This window comes from Rhipicephalus microplus, chromosome 2 (assembly GCF_043290135.1).
Source record: "Rhipicephalus microplus isolate Deutch F79 chromosome 2, USDA_Rmic, whole genome shotgun sequence".
Classification (NCBI taxonomy): Eukaryota; Metazoa; Arthropoda; class Arachnida; order Ixodida; family Ixodidae; genus Rhipicephalus; species Rhipicephalus microplus.
Genome location: NC_134701.1, coordinates 131,582,141 through 131,601,942, shown reverse-complemented (window position 1 = coordinate 131,601,942; position 19,802 = coordinate 131,582,141). Strand labels below are relative to the sequence as shown.

Sequence of the window (19,802 nt, the reverse complement as noted above, 5' to 3'; positions counted from 1 at the left end):
GACTACAATGTGATCAAATGCACACGTCAACCACCAACCAAGGTCCTATGCTAGAGTGAATATCGCAAAAAGTCTTGAACGCCTAATGTCACTGGCTCATACTCAGCGTTCTCAATCAAAATCTTGACCTCCCACACAGCATATTATTTCAACAGCCTGCCACCTCTCACCATGTCATGAAACAAGCTCGAGTATACACAAACCCTCCTCACCGTTAGGTAGTTAGATAGCTCCACTAGTGCTTCACTCTCGGAACACATAGACCAGGGCCGTAACTAGACGGGTAGTGAGAAGGTTCTGAGCCCCTGAAGTATTTTCATGCTCTGACTTTTCGTCAACAATAGCTTAATCTGGGCAAGTTAGTTCATCGTGGTTGTGTTCTAGTAACAGTGAGAGAAGTTCAGGAAGAGACAAAAAGGACAGGAAAGAGCGTTGACTGCCAACTAAATTTTATTGAAGGTACTACGCCCACTTTTTTACAGAGTACAAGAACAGTGCTCATGCACAACGACACATGTGAGACCATGATAATATAATCTTAACTGAGAAAAGAATACTCTCTCTCCGAATGAATGAGTGAAGGTATACTGATGCACTGATTCATGGCCTTCCTGACAAGCAAATTCTTTCACAGTCTCTCTTTTATTTCTCGTTCTTGCTTTTTTCAAAAACAGTGTTTTATGAAACATAGAACTGCACTTACAATCTTTACAGTGTATGGCCATGCGACTACCATAGCCATTCTTAACATTTTAAGCATGCTGTCTTGCTCAAACATTGCGGCATTGCCCAGTTTGTCTTATGTTTACGTTTCCACGTGTCAATAGTATCTCATACACAACATTATATTGGCATTCAGTATACCTATTCTCGTGACGAATGGTGAAATAATGGCTATTCCTGTTGCTTTTTAGTACACACACTTTTGAAAACTTGCAAGGGATGGCAAATAACAAGATAAAATCATATCGGCTCGCTATTTTCTTTATATTGTGAAACACCTTATGTACGTACGGTATAGCATGCAAAGATCTTTGGTCATTCTGTTTTTATTTTGGTCGCTGTTCCTTATCCTGCTCGCTGTTCAGACACAAAGCTTCACCAGGAAAACAATGTTATACTTGGTGAGGATAATGCCAGTGAATCCAGTGTTTTATCTACACCTTTCCTTGCTTAAGTCCTCCTCCAAACTATACGATTTTTCTTGGAAATGTTCTGCTTACAGCACAAACCGATCAAGTGAAACAACTTTATTGGGGTCCTGCAGGACGCGCCCTAGTATGCAATCACCATTTCACTTCACGTTACAACATACTGGTGGCAAAAATATTCTCTGGCAGGGTACAGAAGTGCATGCACTGAGCTAGCTTGTGCAGTGCTGTCTATTCCAGAAAGCTGAACCTATGTTTGGTACAGAATTTTGTAACCACACGATGCTTGCACAGATTAAATGTGGCCACACATAGCAACTTCTGAGCTTTTTTATGAAATGATCTCGCAGTATCTGAAAACATTTGTTTTTTTGTTTACTTCATAGTTCCCAGTGAAATATTTCTCTTGTTCCTCTCATTGAATAATGGCATTTGGTGTGACTAAGGTGTTCCTAATGCCTCACTATGAGATCAGAAAAACGATTCTCCTTGAAATTGCTTCACAAGCATTTCCTAAGATATTGAATGACACTGCTTGCACATGTACAAACATTTGCTAGTTTTATTGAGGGTTGATGATAAAGGGAATCAGTTGGTGCATCCAAGCCGGACAGAGATTGACTGGTCCTGAAAAGGGCCGTTTAGTTATATATCTTGCAGCTTGTTCCAGGTAGACAGGGCTTCATTCTGTAGAAATGGTAACTCATCACACTGGTTCCCCAGCATGAAGAACATAACTTGATGCTAACACTGACTCAGATGTTCTGAAATGTCATAGAGGGTACATGAAGGCTGGGTACATGAAGGTTGCAGTTATACTAACTGTACAGTGAGCATGCTTGTGTGATATGTGCATAGCTGCATCAAAGCCACGTGTGAGAATTGCGTGAACAGCTGAAAATCTCAATGGCAGCATAGCTTAAGAAGTCTGTCATCCCTTTTTTGCCAGTTTCCAATATCATCCTTCCCTTTTCATGCATCTTCTTTCAATATATCTGGGGTTTTAATTCCCAAAACCACGATATATTAATGAGAAGCAAATTTTGAACATCTGGTGTTCTTTAACATCTTCACTTGTTTTCAGCGCAACACCAGAAACACAGGACAGGGAAGGAGCAAAAGAGAAAGAAAAGACGGCGCCGACTCTGAAAAAGACGGCACTGACATCATGACACGCACATGTCGTGATGTAAGCTGCCCAAAGAGTGGCCTCCCGTGAGAATAGTGAAGAATTGGGAATAGGATCTACCAGTAAGGGCTTTGTGTGCAATTCACAAACAGTGAAAAAGATCCACCAGGGGTGAACCACAGGTACATGGTGCACTCTGGTTGAGAGAGAGCAGAGTAAAACAGATGTGCCAGACAGGAGATTATAAATGGTTTTGTCTGGAGCTGGTGCCAGACCGAGCTCTGATTAAGCGTAAGGGAGTATTGAGCGCCAGGCCAATCTGATCCCATTCCTGTGATGGGGTGCAATGCGATGACAGGTGCGAATTCCATTTTCTTTTTTTTCCATGGGTTTAGGGAAATAATTTTTCAGGGATCAGATGAAAATACCTCCAACATACATAATAACATGCTTATGCTTGGGCGTAGTCATGCCTAGCCACCAGATTGGGAGAAAAAGGAATGTTTCCCGAAATGTGCGATAAAGTGTTTGGTGCTACGCCTTGACGGAAGTATTGATAGGTGCTTTGGAAATCGGTACGCCATTTCTGTAATCGTTAAATATGCAACTGCATGTGCCACTGCTAGGAATAGCGTGACACTCCCAGCCATTTCAGGGTAAGCCGTTTTAATCTACATGAAGATGTTAATGAGCCCGTTCTCCATCACAGCAGTAGCTGTGGCCATTCCTTCAACTAGGCCTACAGCAGCGCCAACTAAACGTCTGCATAAATTTAGCGCTAGTACCGTACATAATAATCAGCACGTGCCTTGGGTTCACTTCGATGGTGTTGTGAATTCATCTTGCGTGACAATGGTTTAAGTTGCATGCGTGCCTTAATCATTATTGCAATAGGAGACCAGGATTTATCGTCACGCATGGTGTTGCTTAGCTCGGTCCTCAGTGTTCGAAGCAGGTTCCGCCTTGTGAGTGCATGAGAGAGGCACAAGAGTTGATTTCTGCTCTGTGTTTCTATAATTCCCTAGCCTGTATTATACAGGAAGCGGATAGTGCTGGTGTGCGTCAGCTGCCTCGGTGCGCTCTCAACCGCCTGCCTGGTAAGACTGATAGCTCCAGCGCCTTGTCGTACTGCCTCCTCACACTGCGACATGTCCTCCACTTGGAGGACATGATGACGGAACAAGATGATACGAAGCCCAAAACCGCAATGTTTGCAAGCCGCAACCCGAGCAAACAATTCAACGGTGAGGCCAGAAAATCTACCTGACTAGGCCTGGAGCAACAAGCCAGAGAGCATATTCTTGGCTGGATAGATGGATGGATGTGGCCGCACCCTTTAGATCGGGCGGCGGCTAACGTCACCTAGCCGTAATGCTTAGTGAACTAACCACTAGATTTTTTTCCCCTTTAGATAGTAAAGTTGGACGGGTACTTTGAAGTGAAGGGTTTAATTTTCAATCGTGCCTTGACTTTAGCCACCAATCAGATAACCTCCTTCTAGTTAAGTCTACCCGCTTAAAGTCTATTTTGCCCTCCCTGTCCCTAAACACCAGTGCTTTGAAAAACTCTGCGCCATCATCTTGAACTATAAGGTGAAGCCCTTTACAGAGCATCGTCAAGTGTTCGGCAGTTTTTTCTTTCTCTTCGCACGCTCTGCATATTGTGTCTACCTCTTCATATTTGGCCCGATATGTCTTGGTTCGCAATACTCCCGTCCTGGCCTCAAACAGTAGAGAACTACCCTGAGTATTATCATAGATTCTTTCTTTGGCAATTTCCTGCTTAAAAGTTCGATAGATCTCTAGTGCGGACTTCTTAATCATGCCGATTCTCCACATGTCAGTCTCCGTTTCCTGCAGTTCCTTTTTAACCGATAGTTCTTTCTGGTTTGGCCACCTGCTGTTTTCTAAGTATTTACCAGTCAATTTCCTGGTTCGCTTCCTCCATTTTGTATTGACATTCTTCATGTACAAGTATCTGAATACCTTCCTAGCCCAACGCTCCTCCCCCATTTCTCTCAATCGCTTCTCAAATTTTATCTTGCTGCTAGCTTCCCTGCCATCAAATGATGTCCATCCCATATCACCTTGTACTCCCTGGTTTGGTGTATTCCCGTGAGCTCCTAAAGCAAGCCTACATATTTCACGTTGCCTAATTTCTAATCTTGCTTGAACTTCTGACCTCATGCACAAGACCGCGTTGCCGAACGTCAGCCCAGGAACCATGACCCCTTTCCATATTCCTCTCACAACATTATATCTATTGTAATTCCACAGTGCCCTATTTTTCATCACTGCTGCATTCCTGTTATCTTTAGTCGTCACGCATATTTCGTGTTCCCTCAGGTACTCAGTCCCATTGCTTATCCATACGCCCAGTTATTTGTATTTATCTGTTATCTCTAGCGTGACTTCCTGTATTCTAAGCTCACTACCTTTGTTATCATTAAAAATCATGACTACTGATTTTTTCTAATTGAATCTAAAATCTAACCTATCTCCCTCATTACCGCAGATGTCCATCAACCTCTGCAAATCTTCCTTGTTGTCGGCCATTAGCACTATATCATCTGCGTAGATTAATGCTGGTAGTGCCTGATCAATGAGTTTTCCTTGTTTGACTAAAGAGAGGTTGAAGCCAAGTCCCCTTGCCTCTAATTTGGCCTCTAATCCTCTTAGGTACATCATGAATAAGAAGGGTGACAGTGGGCACGCCTGCCTAAGTCTACGTTTCACCACTGTGGGCTTGGATACCTGTTTTTCCCACTTTTTAACTACCTTGTTAGTTTTACAGATTTCCTTTGAACGATTAGTGACTCCATCTTTTACACCCAGTGTGTCTAGTATCCCCACAAGTCCTCTTGAACCACGCTATTGTACGCTCCCTTGAATTTCTGCAGGCCGGTAGGAAGCTTCACAGTGCAGCGCCTGATCTTGTGAAACGGCGCAGCCATGCAGGCAGGGCATTCAATTCCCTCCCTATTTTTTGTATACTACTGTCCTTGTGTACATCGTAGAACACATAACAGTAATGATAGCAAACAGATCATTGATTCGGGTAGGCTTGGTGTTTTTATTTAAAATGGAACAACGAGGAAGCTGCTGAAGCTCGTGCCTGTATACAGCTGCTTTATATGGAGATGAAACTTTAACGAAAAAAAAATGTAATGATAAACAGTAGGCTCATAACAAACAACATTTCTCTGAGGGTGCATGGAATATATGTCCCATGCAAGGCTATGCATTGCAGTCCTTACTGCATTAATTGTGTACACGTACTGCAGGGCATGCAAGTGTATGCAGACACACGCTGACGAAATGACATTTTTTGCTACATACAAACGTGCACCGCACCAAATAAGACGCACGTGTTTGTATAGTCAGGGAACACTCGTGAATATTGATGAAATCACACAGCTCGCTTACAGTATGAAACAAACACAATTGCGAACAATAAAATGCGACGCTGTTTAAAGAGGCGGACCCAGGTTACGAGGAGAATTACCAGTATGGCATACACACCACGTGTCAAGCTTTTGCAACATCTAAAGAGACTAAATATGGAAAGTTGCCTTTGTAAGTTAACATTACAGTACCAAATGGAGAAGCCACACGAGAGAACAATTCATCGTGGGCTAAAGAATGTGTTTTAAATATTATACACAGCTTTGCAAGATAAAATCGTCTAGGTGTGGGAGGTGTAGGCCTGATAAAATGCGATGTTGCTTCAGAGCCTTTCTTTCGTAATATTGCAATTTTCTTCAACTCTTTCAAACGCGGCACCGTAAATTTCTACTGGGTGCTCGAACACGGCAAGCAGGTCGCGGGGCAAAATCTTTGTAACATTTTATTACCGAAACAGCGATACTAGCAATGCTTGAGCTGCACTTGCTGTTTTCTAAATTGTAACCTCCTCAATCTCATCACTGTGATCAGGAAACAGAGAGGAAAAGTACAGCAGTAGTACGTAGAGAAATATTCAATTTCAAGCCCTTTAGCAATATCATCTAAACAAATTGCCAGTTCACTGTTGAATTCTCGATGGAAACAAACAGCTGATCAGGGACGCAAGCTTGGCTTGGCGCTGGCTTGGCCGTTCATACAGAGCCAAAAGCCGCTGCAGGAAACTGAATTGCGGATCGTATTGAGACAAAATATTTTATACATTTTTGTTTTCTTTGTTTCATTTCTCTAATTGTTCTTGTGATGGCGTGGACCGCGCTTCGTGATCTCATGTACCGGCGCACTGTTTTTAAGTTTAGTATGGCGCACGATAATACATGATTGCGTGCTTTAATTTAAAAAGGTTCGCGAGTATGGCAGCAACACTGCAATGTCGGGAAGAGGCACGGGGAAGAGGATTGTAGTAGAACCAGTAGCAGCTGCATGCCCGGGTGGAGCGACTGATGCCCAGATGGAGGAATGTCAACCCGATGCCTTTTGTGTTGGCCGTTCTGGCAGTTCCGCCGACTTCATAGAAAGAGACGACCCCGTCGCTTGTCCTCTTCTCTTTTCCTTCGGGCATCAACGACAACATTGACGGACGACGTGTTCGACTTCACCGTGCACGTGAGTATAGGTTGGTTTTTCATTCGAGTGAATTCTTGTTCAGATTTGCAACTTGTCGACTTCATCCTGATCACCTGTCACCGGCAATAAGTCACATACGTGTGATATTTAGGTGAAATAAATGATAATGCACATTTTCTGCTCTATTTGCGTGACTTAGCTACACCAGGACATGAGGTAAAGCCTTTGTCGCCTAGCCACTAGCAGGCAAGATCGATCACTCGCATCCTTCAGTTCACGAATCAACGCGCCTGCCTTAAAATTAGTAAGCTGCTCGCAAAGAAATCTTACCGAGGCAATTTTGTTTTCTGTGAACAATGCACCGTAGATTTGTCTTGAATAACAAAAAAAAACTTGAAAAATAAATGTCGCGACCTTTTAGAAAACGCCGTGTCTAAGAGCTAGACGCGGCATTTTGTAAAAGGCTCATTAAATTCAGTATTTTTTCGTAGTTTCTGCTTGAAATTATTATTGTCTATGAATTTCATGGCCCAATCTTTTGCTTTGGCTGAAAATCTCGGCGGCAAAACTTTGTTCAGTGTCCCTTTAAGGGCAGGTGTAGATGCCATCATTTCAGTCGCAAATCTTTTTGCTGGTCGGTCGGCTGGTTAACAATAAGGGTACTAACTAGAGTTCCAGATTTCATCAGCAACACATCGTCATGGCTTCATCAGATGCTGCATTATATACATTCTATCCTCCTTTTTAAATAGGTGTACCGTATGGTCCACTGTTACAGGAAACAAGCGAGCTCATGGACAGTGAGCCATGTGGTGCTAACTGGCAGCGAGGCTTGTGAATGGGACGCATGCGCATAGAATCGTGGTGCGCCCAGTTTTGTCTGCCATTTCTCCGCCTGTACGCATGACAGCATTGGAAAGCGCATCCGTATTTGAGCTGCGCAATTTATCTAGCACAGTGCCTCCTGCTTCAGGGATTTCCTGTGAGCACAAAAAATGCATGATTTTAATCGTTGCTGCAGTGTTTTGCAAGTTGTCACCGTAAAGCACATCATATTTTTCGCATAATGCTCGCTGCAACTAGCAAGTTTCGATGACTCAAAATGCTGTTCAGGTCTGATGTAGCAAACATTTTAAGCTCGTCCTCATGACCATGAAATATTGGTTTATTAAATAATGGAAGGCAGAGTTGGTATCAGTTGATTTACAGTGTGAAAATGAAAAGTGCGAAGGACCGTGCCTCGCAAGTAAGCCCCGAGAGCATGAGCAGAGAAGTAGCAGATGAGGATGCTCATGCGCTGCATTTCCAAATCTCACCAGCACTAATGCTTGACGGACTGCTGGCCACGCACTGGCGTGTTCTTTCTGAAACAGGACTTTGGCCCTGTAAGAAAGTTCTTGAAGGGCATAAGTAAAACGTAGAATGGGCCCCCTAAATGCACCCATCCCTGAACCATTGGGCTTATGAATTAGTGCCCTTTTCAAAATACAACTATTCTGAGCTATAAATAATGACAGAACAGTGCACGAAGTTTATAAATGGGAAAAAAGTCTTTCAATGTCCCCTTTATACATAGTGTTCTTGTGATGTCACTTCTGCCGTTGTCGCCCTCTCCCGCCATGCCCGGGTAACTCCCTGGGTACCTACGGCAGTTCACGTGCTGCAGTGCGGTTTGTTGGGGGCTCGTCATCTGTTGCTGTGAACGATGTGGAAGCATTGTGGTTTTTTGTTGTCTTACTTTAACGAGCTCATTGGATTAGGAAGGCCTCGCTCGTTCACTCGATAAAAGACCAGATAATCAAGATGTGCGACACATATACCAGCCACGGCGTACACCGGCTGCCCGCCACAACCTATGAGGGCCTATTATCTTGCTTTCACTACAAATTGCCTGGCCCAAAAACAAGTGAAAGCTCAAAATCTCTCGAGCCGCAATTTTAAGAGTGGATGTGCGAAGCGCAGCTGCTCCCATCGAAAACTAGTCGTGCAGAGCTAGGCAAGTTTACAAGAGATATAATATTATGAATATATTGTCACGGCCTACGCCACCAAAGTAGCAATGCCCCCCCCCCCCCAAGTGTTTTAAACAGTGCTGATGTTGAGCTTGAGCCTCTTTGATTGCAATTTGTGGAAATAGTCGAGGAAAATATTATACAAGGCAGATAGCGACTTTGCGTGGTGTGTGCAGCGGTAATGCCAGACATCGCTTTATTTTTCGCGTATGCTTTAACACACTTTTCACTTTGTATTTTGCTTTTGTTGTACGCTAATGTACAGTGGAGTCACTGAACATGATAGAGACCGTGTATAGAATTAATTGACTAATTAAAAAAAATCCTGACGCCCAACTTGAACCGATCGGCTATACTTCAAAGTGAACTAATATTGTTTCCCATTCTTTATAGTTTGTTTCAATGCAATACCAAATCTCCGCGATCGCCATCATGATTTTAACCGCCTTCCTCGCCATCATGATTTTAACTGCGGACAAGTTTGTATGTACAGTATCTTGGTAAGCTATATCTGTTTGCAGGTAAATACTTGGCTATGACACTTACCCGTAATGAAGTTGCACCTGAAGATGCAAATATTGCAAAGTTTCTTCAAGTAGCTTTTGTTAATCTGCACCAGCCAAATACGCTAGTACTTTTAGGAAAATCGGAATGTGCGTTCTCAATTTCAGGTTATAACTTTCAGCGAAGAAACACCCTAAGCTCTGCTCCCTCTGCGTGGACTACTAAATCAACTTGCCTCACTAGCAGCTCATAATTTCTCAAACTTGCATCGTGAGGCAAAACTAAACGGGTGCAAGCACGAGGAGACAACATGGCAGTTGTAGGCGATAGATTCGGTTGGTGCCAGGGCATGTTGGTGGCGCATTTCGGAAGTGACGAAAAGGTGCTGCGAGATGCACGTGCACACTTTGTATAGTTGCTGTATTGGACAGCGAACTTTTTTTCTTATCTGAGCAGTTTTACCAAAGGAAGCTTCATCATATGGGGTGATAAATGAAGCGAATCCACAGGTTGAACCACATCATAGCCTCGCTGTGCTTTTGTACTTTTTTTAGCTCGCAAATTTTATTTGTACATATAAGTGAAAACTTGCCAGTAATAAGGCAGCACTTGTTTCTTTACCATATGATCATCTCCGGTGTGCTGCTGCCTCAATATTTCAAATTCTAAGCATTTACACCATTGTATGCTAACTTTTCCTTCAAAGTGAGACAAGCCACATGTGTATCGTAGATCAAGAAGCATGCCAGTTTTACGTACTTGCAAGGTAAACATCAAAAATGCACAGTTGATCAAAAATACTAGTTTAATGGTGCATCTACATAGCAAAGCACCTGTGGCACCTCGGGAACAAGATAATGCCACATATGTTACAAGAGATCATTAAAAAAGACAGGGGACGTTCCGTGAACAAATAGAAACAAAAATGAAATGGCACGTGGCAGCAAGCGAAGGCGGCAAGGGGGGGGGGGGGGGGGAGCCCGTGGGACTTCAGCGGATGAACGTAAGGTGTGTGTTTAATATGTGGAAGAAAAAAAAATTCAAAATTTTGGCGACTGAAATGAGGGTGACTTAGTGAGTGTGCTCATGACGAGAGTAAACACGGTTATTATTTTTTTTTTCAAATCTCTTTTGAAAGCCACAAAAAATCTGTATGTGGTGCAGCCTAACAGAAGTTCCGTGAAGGCAAATTATGAATTCGTCGTTGTACAAAGGCCTTTTTTTTTTCATGCGCACCATCTCCGCCGCGGTAGTCTAGTGGCTAAGGTACTCGGCTGCTGACCCGCAGGGCGCGAGTTCGAATCCCGGCTGCATTTCCGATGGAGGCGGGAATGTCGTAGGCCCGTGTGCTCAGATTTAGGTGCACGTTAAAGAACCCCAGGTGGTCTAAATTTCCGGAGCCCTCCACTACGGCGTCTATCATAATCATATAGTGGTTTTGGGACGTTAAACCCCACATATCAATCAATCAATCATGCGCACCATAAATAGTGCTCAAAATTTAATTGCATATGTTGTTTTCATCCTCGCTGTATTCCGTGCTGTTTATGATGTAAAAAAAAAGTAGCACGCTGAAGTGGTGCTGCTTTTGGGCAACAGTTGAAAATGGCGTGGTGCATGAATGCAGAATACTGCCGCTTACACTCAAATCACTCTTGTGGTCACCTCCCACTGTTTGCAGCATGTGTTGTGTATACACAGCTGCATATTTCCTATCTAGAAAAATTTCATTTTAGGTGTTTCACGCCCTTTTCCATGTAACTATTCCACAATTGCACACACTGATCAGCAGGCTTTCAATTGCGCTGAAGGACATAGGTGCCATAAAATTCATAGTTGATTCTTTCAAGAAACCGTATGTAAAGGCTGAAGCTTCATGCGTACATACACACACACATACCATATTGTTTTTTGTACTTTATGAAAGCTGCGAAGGTCTCATGTGCCTCCAAGCGTAACCTGTCTTATTTATTCTCCATCACCGCAAAAGTTTTGTGAGTTTCAAATAAAAGTACTTTGCGCATGGCCACTTTTGGGTAATTTTTTTGTGTAGGTGTTATTTGAGCAGCCTGCAGTGTTTACTTTATAAACCTGTATGTATATGTTGCATTATAAGGATGCAGAATGTGTGTAGCTGTAGAATATAGATGAAGTGTAAAAATTAAGTGTGTCTATTGTAGTGTTCTTGCAAACAATCTTACCCCCGTATTCTAGAACGTCCCTCCACTCAACGCTTCACCTTCACTTGAGATGGCTGATGGGAGCGCCGTCTCTAAGCAGAGAAAATTGCTGCATGTCAGCAATAATCTGCTGTGATTCTCGAGTAGCGCAGCGTCGCTTTCAAACGAGCAGCGGCACAGTGCTCAACTCTGTCAAGTGAAGGGTGAAAGTCGAGTCGGGGAGCGTTTATGAATATGGGGGTTAGTTTTGTTGTCTTGTTAACCTGCCATTAACACTGGATTGATGCTACTTTGCTCTAGCTGTACAGTGCTCTCCAAGGCTCAAGGAGGCACCGCACGGGGAAGGCTCGGAGCAAACCATGCGTGAGTTTCCTTTCATTGTTACACTATGCACGTATTAAGTGATAGACTTTAATGTATGCTATTTGTATTGTGCAAGTTTTTGGGGACACACAATTTCCAACACTTATATGTTCTGACGAAAATCACGCAAGAATGAGAGAAGCTTGTGCAAAAATTATGCAAGAGTGTAAGAAGCTTTTGCAGAAGTCTGTGAAATGAAGTTTTGAAATTTTGTGGCAATGTGTCATTGTACAGTGGTCAACAGTCTTGCTCAGCATGCTTGACTGCAGGGCTCCCGGCTGCACAGGTGCATCTACGGAGTGCCTGATGCATGATGGGCCAAATGTCAGCCTGCACACTGGTGCCTCTTATCCCCGTTTGTCTGTTACATCAGTGTCTCTTGTAAAGGGGATCAACTGTGCTACCTTTTTTTTTTCGAATGTAATGAGTTCTTTTTCCAGATTATTGTTGTTTTAAGGTAGAGCCTCACATTTCTATCAAATACTGAAGATTCTGTTTTTCCTTCTAGATGCTATGAAGTCACTCCTTGTGTTACAATAGAGTGAACACTGTTATGAGAAAAGCTACTTTATGGAGTTAACTCACTCCATATTGACTTAACACACAGAATTGGTGAAAACTACACTCCATTCCAGCTGCATTAGGAATAATATTCATTTGCATACTTCTGTTTCTTTTGTTTGTTTGTTGGCTGGAGGTTTGGAGTATAGGGTGGCCAGAGGGCACTGTGTAGTCTTTCTTCATCTTCCCAATTTTGTGAACATCAATTGATAGCCGTATGGGAAGCAGCCAGCATGCTGAAACAGCGGTGCAAGCATGCAAGATGTTCACCATTGCATGCAGTCAGTTGCTGTGAGCAACCTACTGCATACAATTAACTGCGAGTGGTGAACTAACGCGGCACTATGTGTGCCTCCTGGAAAGCTGCAATGGTAAAGTGCCACAATCGTATAGTAACATGGATAACATCGCAATTTGTTTGTTGAATAATTTTGCAACAGAATCAATGGAGTTTTGGATAAATTTGTGTATCTGCCTGGTTCATCAAAGCTACAGAGTCAAATGCGGTATATACTCGCGTATTATGTGTACTTTTTTTGTCAATCCGGTCATGTGCGAAGCTAGTAGAAATCGCTGGCCTAAAAGCTCAACTGGGAATATATGTTGCAGGCGCTGTCACAGCTGTCTCAAAGCGGATTGTCATTTGTTTGCTAAGCCTGTTCAAATGCCCCCATTTTCTTGAAGTTCTTCCGAACAGTGCTCACAAAAACCAGTTCCCACGACAGGGTTATACCAGAGAACATAAGTACTCTCCAATAATTGTCGGGAACCCAACGTAAAGTAAGATGCAAACAAGGAAGCGCGATGCCAACACAGTGCTGTGTGTGTCGCCCTTCATGTGTGTGTGTGTCCATTCCTTGTCCCAGTCTTCTATTGCGTTGTGTTCCCTCCGATATCTAAACAACACACCCAAGCTTCTATGCTAAGTCTTATTCAACGCACTCTTCTGCTGGCTCCCATTCTGAATATTGCATGTCGAAGAACTCCACGCTGATGTGCTTAGCGGTAGCACGGTTTCAGTTTTCTTCGGTAAGCTTTATAACAGAAATCTGCCTCATATATAATTATTGTAGCCTATCACAAGGAACGGTAAAAACGCAATGGCCAGATGGCGAAACCGAAAAAAAAAATGAGTGCGAAAACCTGCCTCATCTAGTTGATGTGACAGGTCCTTGCACGCGTTCAACATCTGTGCTGAGTCTCGGGAATACATTCTTGCCGTGGAAGAGGTGGGAAGATAGGAGGCAAACCTTTAGGCATTTCGGACTACACATAAACAGGTTTCAGTTTTCAAGTTCGATATTCTAGGGAAAGCATAAAAGTTCATGGAAGAAGGGACCTTGCACTCAGCCCATTTTGTGTAAGACTGCACTCGCCTGCTCGACAAGAGATGTGCCTTACCAGAGCATCATGAAGTCAAATGTGTCTGTGTGTGTGCTGGCAAGGTGGCTCGGGCTGGTTGGGGAGGGCAAAGTATGCGAGCAAAAAGTTTCTTGTAGTAAAGCAGGCTGGCTAATTATACTGGTGAGCAAATTATGTGAGGATGCAAATTGTGCGAGTAAATATGGTATGTACTCTTGTATGTTTCAGCTCTATTGCTACGGATCCTGTGGATCCAACTTGGCATCCGGCAGCAACAAAGACAGGTTCTGCAGGAGGTGCAACAGCTGAAGCACAAGGTACGGCTCTTGTCCGTGCCTCAGCACGCCCAGCCAGCACAGCGCCCCTCTGACCTTCCCCGGCTGCCTGCTGGTACAATTGGAGAAGTGGAAGCAGCAGAGGCAGCTGTGCAGAGTAAAGCTGTGGCTGCGGCTTTGGTGTATATTTCTTGATTTTTAATATGCCTATGTAACATGCAGAAATTTAGTACTGCTTTAAGATACTGTGTTTGGGGAAACAAACTAGTCAGGTTATCTCATGAGCCACTGTACTACAGTCGAATATGAATAATTCGTACTCAAAGAGGCCAGAAAATTTGTTCAAATTAAAAGAAGTTCAAAATAATGAAAGTTACCGTAATTACTTGAATCTAACACGCACCTTTTTTTCCGGTTAAGAGAGTTCATAAATCGCATGTGCGTTAGAATCGAGTACGAAAAAAAAATGAATATGGTCATTCTATTGCCATCGTCACTTACAATATGGCCGCCCCCTACGTGCGTCGGCATGGCGCGTCGGTCATTTCTGCCTATGTGTTTCCCATGCGCGGCACTTCATACGTGTGCTGAGGAGTTCGTCATCTTGTAGTACATTAGCATCGACGGCATGGTAGGGCCGACTCCAAAAACTCGACCAGTGCACCACAATGCTGCTTCTAAAAGAAAAGTCGTCGCGTGTGCCGGAACGGACAGAAATCGGGCCGCATCGCGGTCATTCGGAGTTCCCGAAACGTGCATGCGGGACTGGCGGAAACAAAAGCAGAATATTGTCGACAGCAAAGATTCACGCAAAGGCTTCAGTGGACCACAGCAGGGTCGGTTTCCACAAATTGAAGAGCTGCTCGGCGAGTATGTGATTAAGCAGTGAGCGGCACAGCGGCCCGTGACGACAGAACTGCTCCAAGTGCAGGCTATGCAGTTAGCCTTAGAAAAAGGGCTAATGCAGAGTCATTTTAAAGCGAGCAGGTGCTGGCTAACGAAGTTTATGAAGAGAAAAGGCTTTTCCCTCCGAAGGCGAACGGGCATACGCTGGAAGTTGCCGGAGGAGCACGAAGAAAAGCTTCAGAGTCTTCAGAGGTTCCTCCTAAACTTGCGGCACAACAACGGCTACCTGCTTGGGCAAATCGGGAATGCCGATCACAAGCCTCTTTACTTCGACATGCCTGGCACCACAACCGTCTAGGAGAAGGGGGCGAAGCAAGTTTGTGTACTGACATCGGGCCACGGTAAAACTAGAGTGACAGCAATGCTCTGTTGCACGTCAGATAGGCATAAGCTTCCCCCGTACTTCATATTTAAACGGAAGACGCTCTCAAAAAGAGTCGTTTTCGCGAGTGGTGTGATCAAGCGGGCCAACGAGAAAAAAGGGTGCGCGTTGCAACCGATGTCTTGTTTTTTTTTTGTGGAAAACGGGTGCGCGTTACAATCGAGGGCGCGGTAGAATAGAGTAAATACGGTAAACGAGCGGAGGGCTCACCATGCAGTGATGCATGTGCATGGAGAAGTTTTATTCACAAATTACAGGACATCCGTCATTAATTAAAGTAGTCAATACATGTCTGTACACGTTGGCCTTGCAACGAGTCAACAAGTTTTGCGTGCAGTTTGCAAAGCATTTGTACTTCGGCTTCAGTATTCTCCTGGCAAAAGAAGTTGCGCGAGGCAATGTCCAGTGCTGACACTCTTCGAAGACAACTGTGTTTCCACTGTTACCATCTGCGCTGCAGCCGGAGCGTGGCCAGCACATGATGAGAATGGAGGAGCGTCTCCACCTGGAGAAAAGCAGATCGGCATTCGAGAGAGAAACACTCCGCGGCAGCTTTTTTTTTCTCTCTTCATGCGCGGTGTTGAAAGGAGAAGAGAGTCTGCATAGCAGGAACGAAAAACAGGGAAGCGTGACACCGGCGCGTTGCAGATCGGCATGAGAGAGCCAACTCTCTGCGACAGCTTTTTTTCCCCTCTTTCTCTTCATGCGCAGTGTTAAGAAGAGAAGGATCTCTACGTGGCAGGGACGGAAAAAGCCGAAGCGGGGCACAGGAATGTCGCAGATTGGCATTTGGCAAACATTCCACCGCAGTCTTTTCTTTCCTTTTCTTCATTTTCTTCTTCAAGCACAGCGATGAGGTGTCTGAAGTGCCACCGCAGGATTGGGCGGGGTGCTGAGAGCATTTTCGGAGCGCGGTATAGCTTTGATAGGACCACAGCGTCAGTTCGAATTAAGTGTGTTGGAATTAATGAAATTCGACTGTATTTACTATAGTCGGTGAAGTCCGAGTGAACTGTCCTAAGCTAGCAGACGATGTAGGCGGCATCGTGTGTTTGATGGGCAGTGACTAGCAATAGCCTGCTTAAAACAGACATTTAGTAATTTTGTTCATTTAGCACCCTATTTCGTGTCCGCTGCGGCTCTCTCTACTTTGAGCTACAGTTCACCCTGCCTTGTGTTAGCCGATTTCTTACTTTTTTAAAAATCTAACATGCACCCAATTTCGCAGTGTGAAGAAAAATGCACCTTTGTTTATTGTGATGAGATTTCTATAGCGACATGCCTCTTTGTTGGCTATCAGAGAAAAATATAAACAGCAAATGGTGCGACCATCTAGTGCGACCTTTATTCTATCAGTTTCATCTATGACCAAGATTTGGTCGCTCTAAGGTTGCCTCTTAGTACGCCTTGATCATGTTCATTTATCTTGTTGTGCTCTGCTTACAATGCATTGATTAAAAACATGTCCAAGCTACTTTTTGAATTCCACATATTTTATCGTTTTTCACCTGTAGAAGCTACTCCTGGTCAACATTCAGGCAAAGACATTGTAACCTCGAAGAAACGTGTATTGGAATTTGAGCACTGTACAAAGTAATTATACTATTTCATAGCTAGAATCAATATTTATTAAGGGTTATAACAGTGTTGTATTTGATTTCATAACAGCGAAACTGCATTCAGAGAAGGACTCTGAAAGGTTCTCACACTGAGTGTGAAAGGGCTGATGTGGAAACCATTTTAGGTCAAGTGAGTTGAAGTTAGCGTAAAAAAACAATGAAATGTTGTGATGCCCAAAAATTCAAGTTGTTGTTTTCAGCGTCCTCTTCTTGCAGATTTTTATCATGAAAACATTTCGATGTGCTGTTGCGTTCACCCCATCTATGCTTCTTGCATTTTTTTACAGTGCAAGCACCTCCTGCAGATTGGGGGACGTGGCCTCCGAGAAATTGGTGTGAATGCCATGAAGGCTGTATTGGCACATGACGTGCAAGTGCTGTACAGCCTTCATGGCAGAAAAGAAAAAGGGCCTTTGTGAACCTGAGGCTCTGTAGATTAGTGACAGGTTAGACTTGTTCATTGTTTTATGTGTGTGTACCCTTGTGTATTCTCTGTGCTGCAGTGCTTCATGTGTACTATGGTATTTCTGTTCTTGTATGCACATGTCATCTGCCAAAAAGCAGGGTGCGACCAGGCGGAGGCCCTCAACTTTATTAAGAGGGGGCTGCCAGGGTCTGGTGATCGCTGTGGGGGCAGGAAGCGGCGCTTCAGAGAAGCATTTGTTGTGGAGCAGCCCGATGATCCCCACTCTCAGAGTGCAGATTATCGGCTGCTCGCGGCAGCTGGCTTCCTGCCCAGCCACAGCAGCCAGGGCCTTGACAGCACCACTGTCACTGTGCCCCCAACGCAACCTGACCTGCAGTAGAGCGGGCCTTTTTTAGTTGTGTATATATATTTTTCAATGTATACATTTTTTGTTGTACCAAATAAATAAAAAAAAACAAAGAATAAATAGTCTGCAGACTGTCGGTGGTGCACTGTTCGGCTAGCTTATGCTGATTCGGAAGCACCATCACCATGTTTTAGTTACAAAAAAATGCTCTAAACTGTGAATATTCTCGATTACCATGTGGGGAACATATGTGGGGATTGCAAGTGGGGGACATACGCTTTCAACATTTACTTCCTAACGACTTTTTTCGATCTGCTGTACCAAATACCAGTACCAAATAAAGCACTCGCTATTGCAAAAGATAAATTGGTAAAAAAATAAACTATGCTTCTAGTGTTAGCAAAGGGAATGAGGTATAAAAGATGAAATAGATCGAGTAACTGCTTTCAGTTCTCAGCATTCAATTTTCTGTTGCCCCAAGTATACAGGGCTGCAAAGCTACAAGAGCGGGTCATCGAGGCATATTGTTTAAATCTTCCGGTAAGAAAAATTTCCTACTAATAATGGTTACATAATGGCAAGCCAATCAGTAGCCAATATTCGTCGTGCAGGAAACATCGGTGTAATAACGACATTTGATTGGCTGCAATGTGGCCCTGGATTGGTCCAATGTTGGTCGTACATCCGTAGCCAATATTCGTCGTGCAGCAAACATCGGCGTAAAAATGGCATGTGATTGGCTGAAATATGGCCCAATGTTGGCTGAACATTGGCAGCTTTGTCGGCAATACGATGGGCCTTCGTCGGCCCAATGTTGGTTGCATACTGGCTAAAACATCGGCAAAACGTCGGCCCATCATTGGCTTGAACGTCGGCCCGACATTGGAAGAAGTTGCACTTCCGACGTCGGTGCCGATGTTAGCCGATGTTGGTCCAAGATTGGTCCAACGGTGGCGTGCTGCCTGGGCAGGTTCCGAGTGCATGCCTCTCTTTCGAGAGAACAAGACAAACGTGCTTTTTTGTGGGTTAAGTCGAAATCCGTTTTCATCTGCCCATTTGGAGACCTTATTTAAACCCAGCTGAACCTGCCGCTCACACATGGCCAAGTTGCATGACTTGAAGCCAAGCTGAGCGTCGTCGACATATGTACAATAGAACATATTGCGGGGAATGGACAAGTGCAAAGAATTCATTTTAATAATAAAAAGTGTGCAACTAAGCACACCACCTTGTGGCACGCCTGTTTCCTGGATAAATGTTTGAGAGAGCACACTGCCCAGACAGACACGGAATGTCCGGTTTGACAGGTAACTTTCGATTATATGAAACATTCTTCCGCGCACGCCAAGGTGTGACAGGTCTCTTAGAATTCCGAAACGCCATGTTGTATCATAAGCCTTTTCGATATCGAGGAACACAGAGAGAAAATATTGGTTATGGACGAAGGCGTCTCTTATCTGTGCCTCGATACGAACAAGGTGGTCTGTGGCGGATCTACTTTCTCGAAACCCGCACTGAAATGGGTCGAGCAAATTATTTGTTTCAAGAAAATGTACAAGTCAGCAGTTTATCATTTTTTTCGAAGACTTTGCACAAGCAGCTTGTAAGTGCTATAGGCCTATAACTCGAGAGTAAAGAAGGGTCCTTGCCCTCTTTCAAAATGGGAATAACAATAGCCTCTTTCCAGGTGGTAGGAATAGTGCCAGAAGACCAAATAGCATTGTACAAACAAAGTAGGGTTTTTCGGGTTTCGTTTGGTAGGTTTTTTAACATTTCATACATCACACGGTCAGAGCCTGGGGCAGAAGTACTGCAGGAGTTTAGAGATGTTCGGAGCTCAGCTAGACTGAAAGCTTGGTTATATGCCTCGTATCTAGTGGATTTGTGTTTCTGCTTTTCTATTCTTGTTCTGTATTTTTGGAAAGTGTCAGTATAGTGGGACGAGCTGGATACCTGTTCGAAGTGTGCACCTAGGAAGTTTGCCTGATCTTCCAAGGTATCACCCTGAGTGTTTACGAGTGGAAGTGCGTGTACTTGTTTTCCTGCTATCCTACTG

The 19,802-nt window shown here is 43.9% G+C and overlaps 1 protein-coding gene across 2 annotated transcripts; it reads left to right on the top strand.

The window, feature by feature from the left end:
- Positions 1–6,545: 6,545 nt before the first annotated feature.
- Positions 6,546–17,399, top strand: LOC142796366 (uncharacterized). Of its 2 annotated transcripts, none has more exons than XM_075886821.1 (4): positions 6,546–6,848; positions 11,814–11,868; positions 14,020–14,108; positions 17,261–17,399. In XM_075886821.1, exons 1-4 carry the CDS (start codon positions 6,702–6,704, stop codon positions 17,390–17,392), a joined length of 423 nt encoding a protein of 140 aa, XP_075742936.1. In that variant the 5' UTR covers positions 6,546–6,701; the 3' UTR covers positions 17,393–17,399. The 2 variants fall into 2 exon arrangements, with proteins under 2 accessions (XP_075742936.1, XP_075742937.1); XM_075886822.1 differs by having other exon boundaries at positions 6,606–6,848; positions 11,806–11,868.
- Positions 17,400–19,802: the final 2,403 nt, after the last annotated feature.

What these genes read in the sequence shown, in the direction of transcription:
- LOC142796366 (XM_075886821.1), top strand. Translation starts at nt 6,702, where the DNA reads ATGTCAACCCGATGCCTTTTGTGTTGGCCGTTCTGGCAGTTCCGCCGA. An exon ending in TGTTCGACTTCACCGTGCAC is followed by an intron (nt 6,849 to 11,813) that starts GTGAGTATAGGT and finishes CTAGCTGTACAG; the next exon opens with TGCTCTCCAAGGCTCAAGGA. An exon ending in AGGCTCGGAGCAAACCATGC is followed by an intron (nt 11,869 to 14,019) that starts GTGAGTTTCCTT and finishes TGTATGTTTCAG; the next exon opens with CTCTATTGCTACGGATCCTG.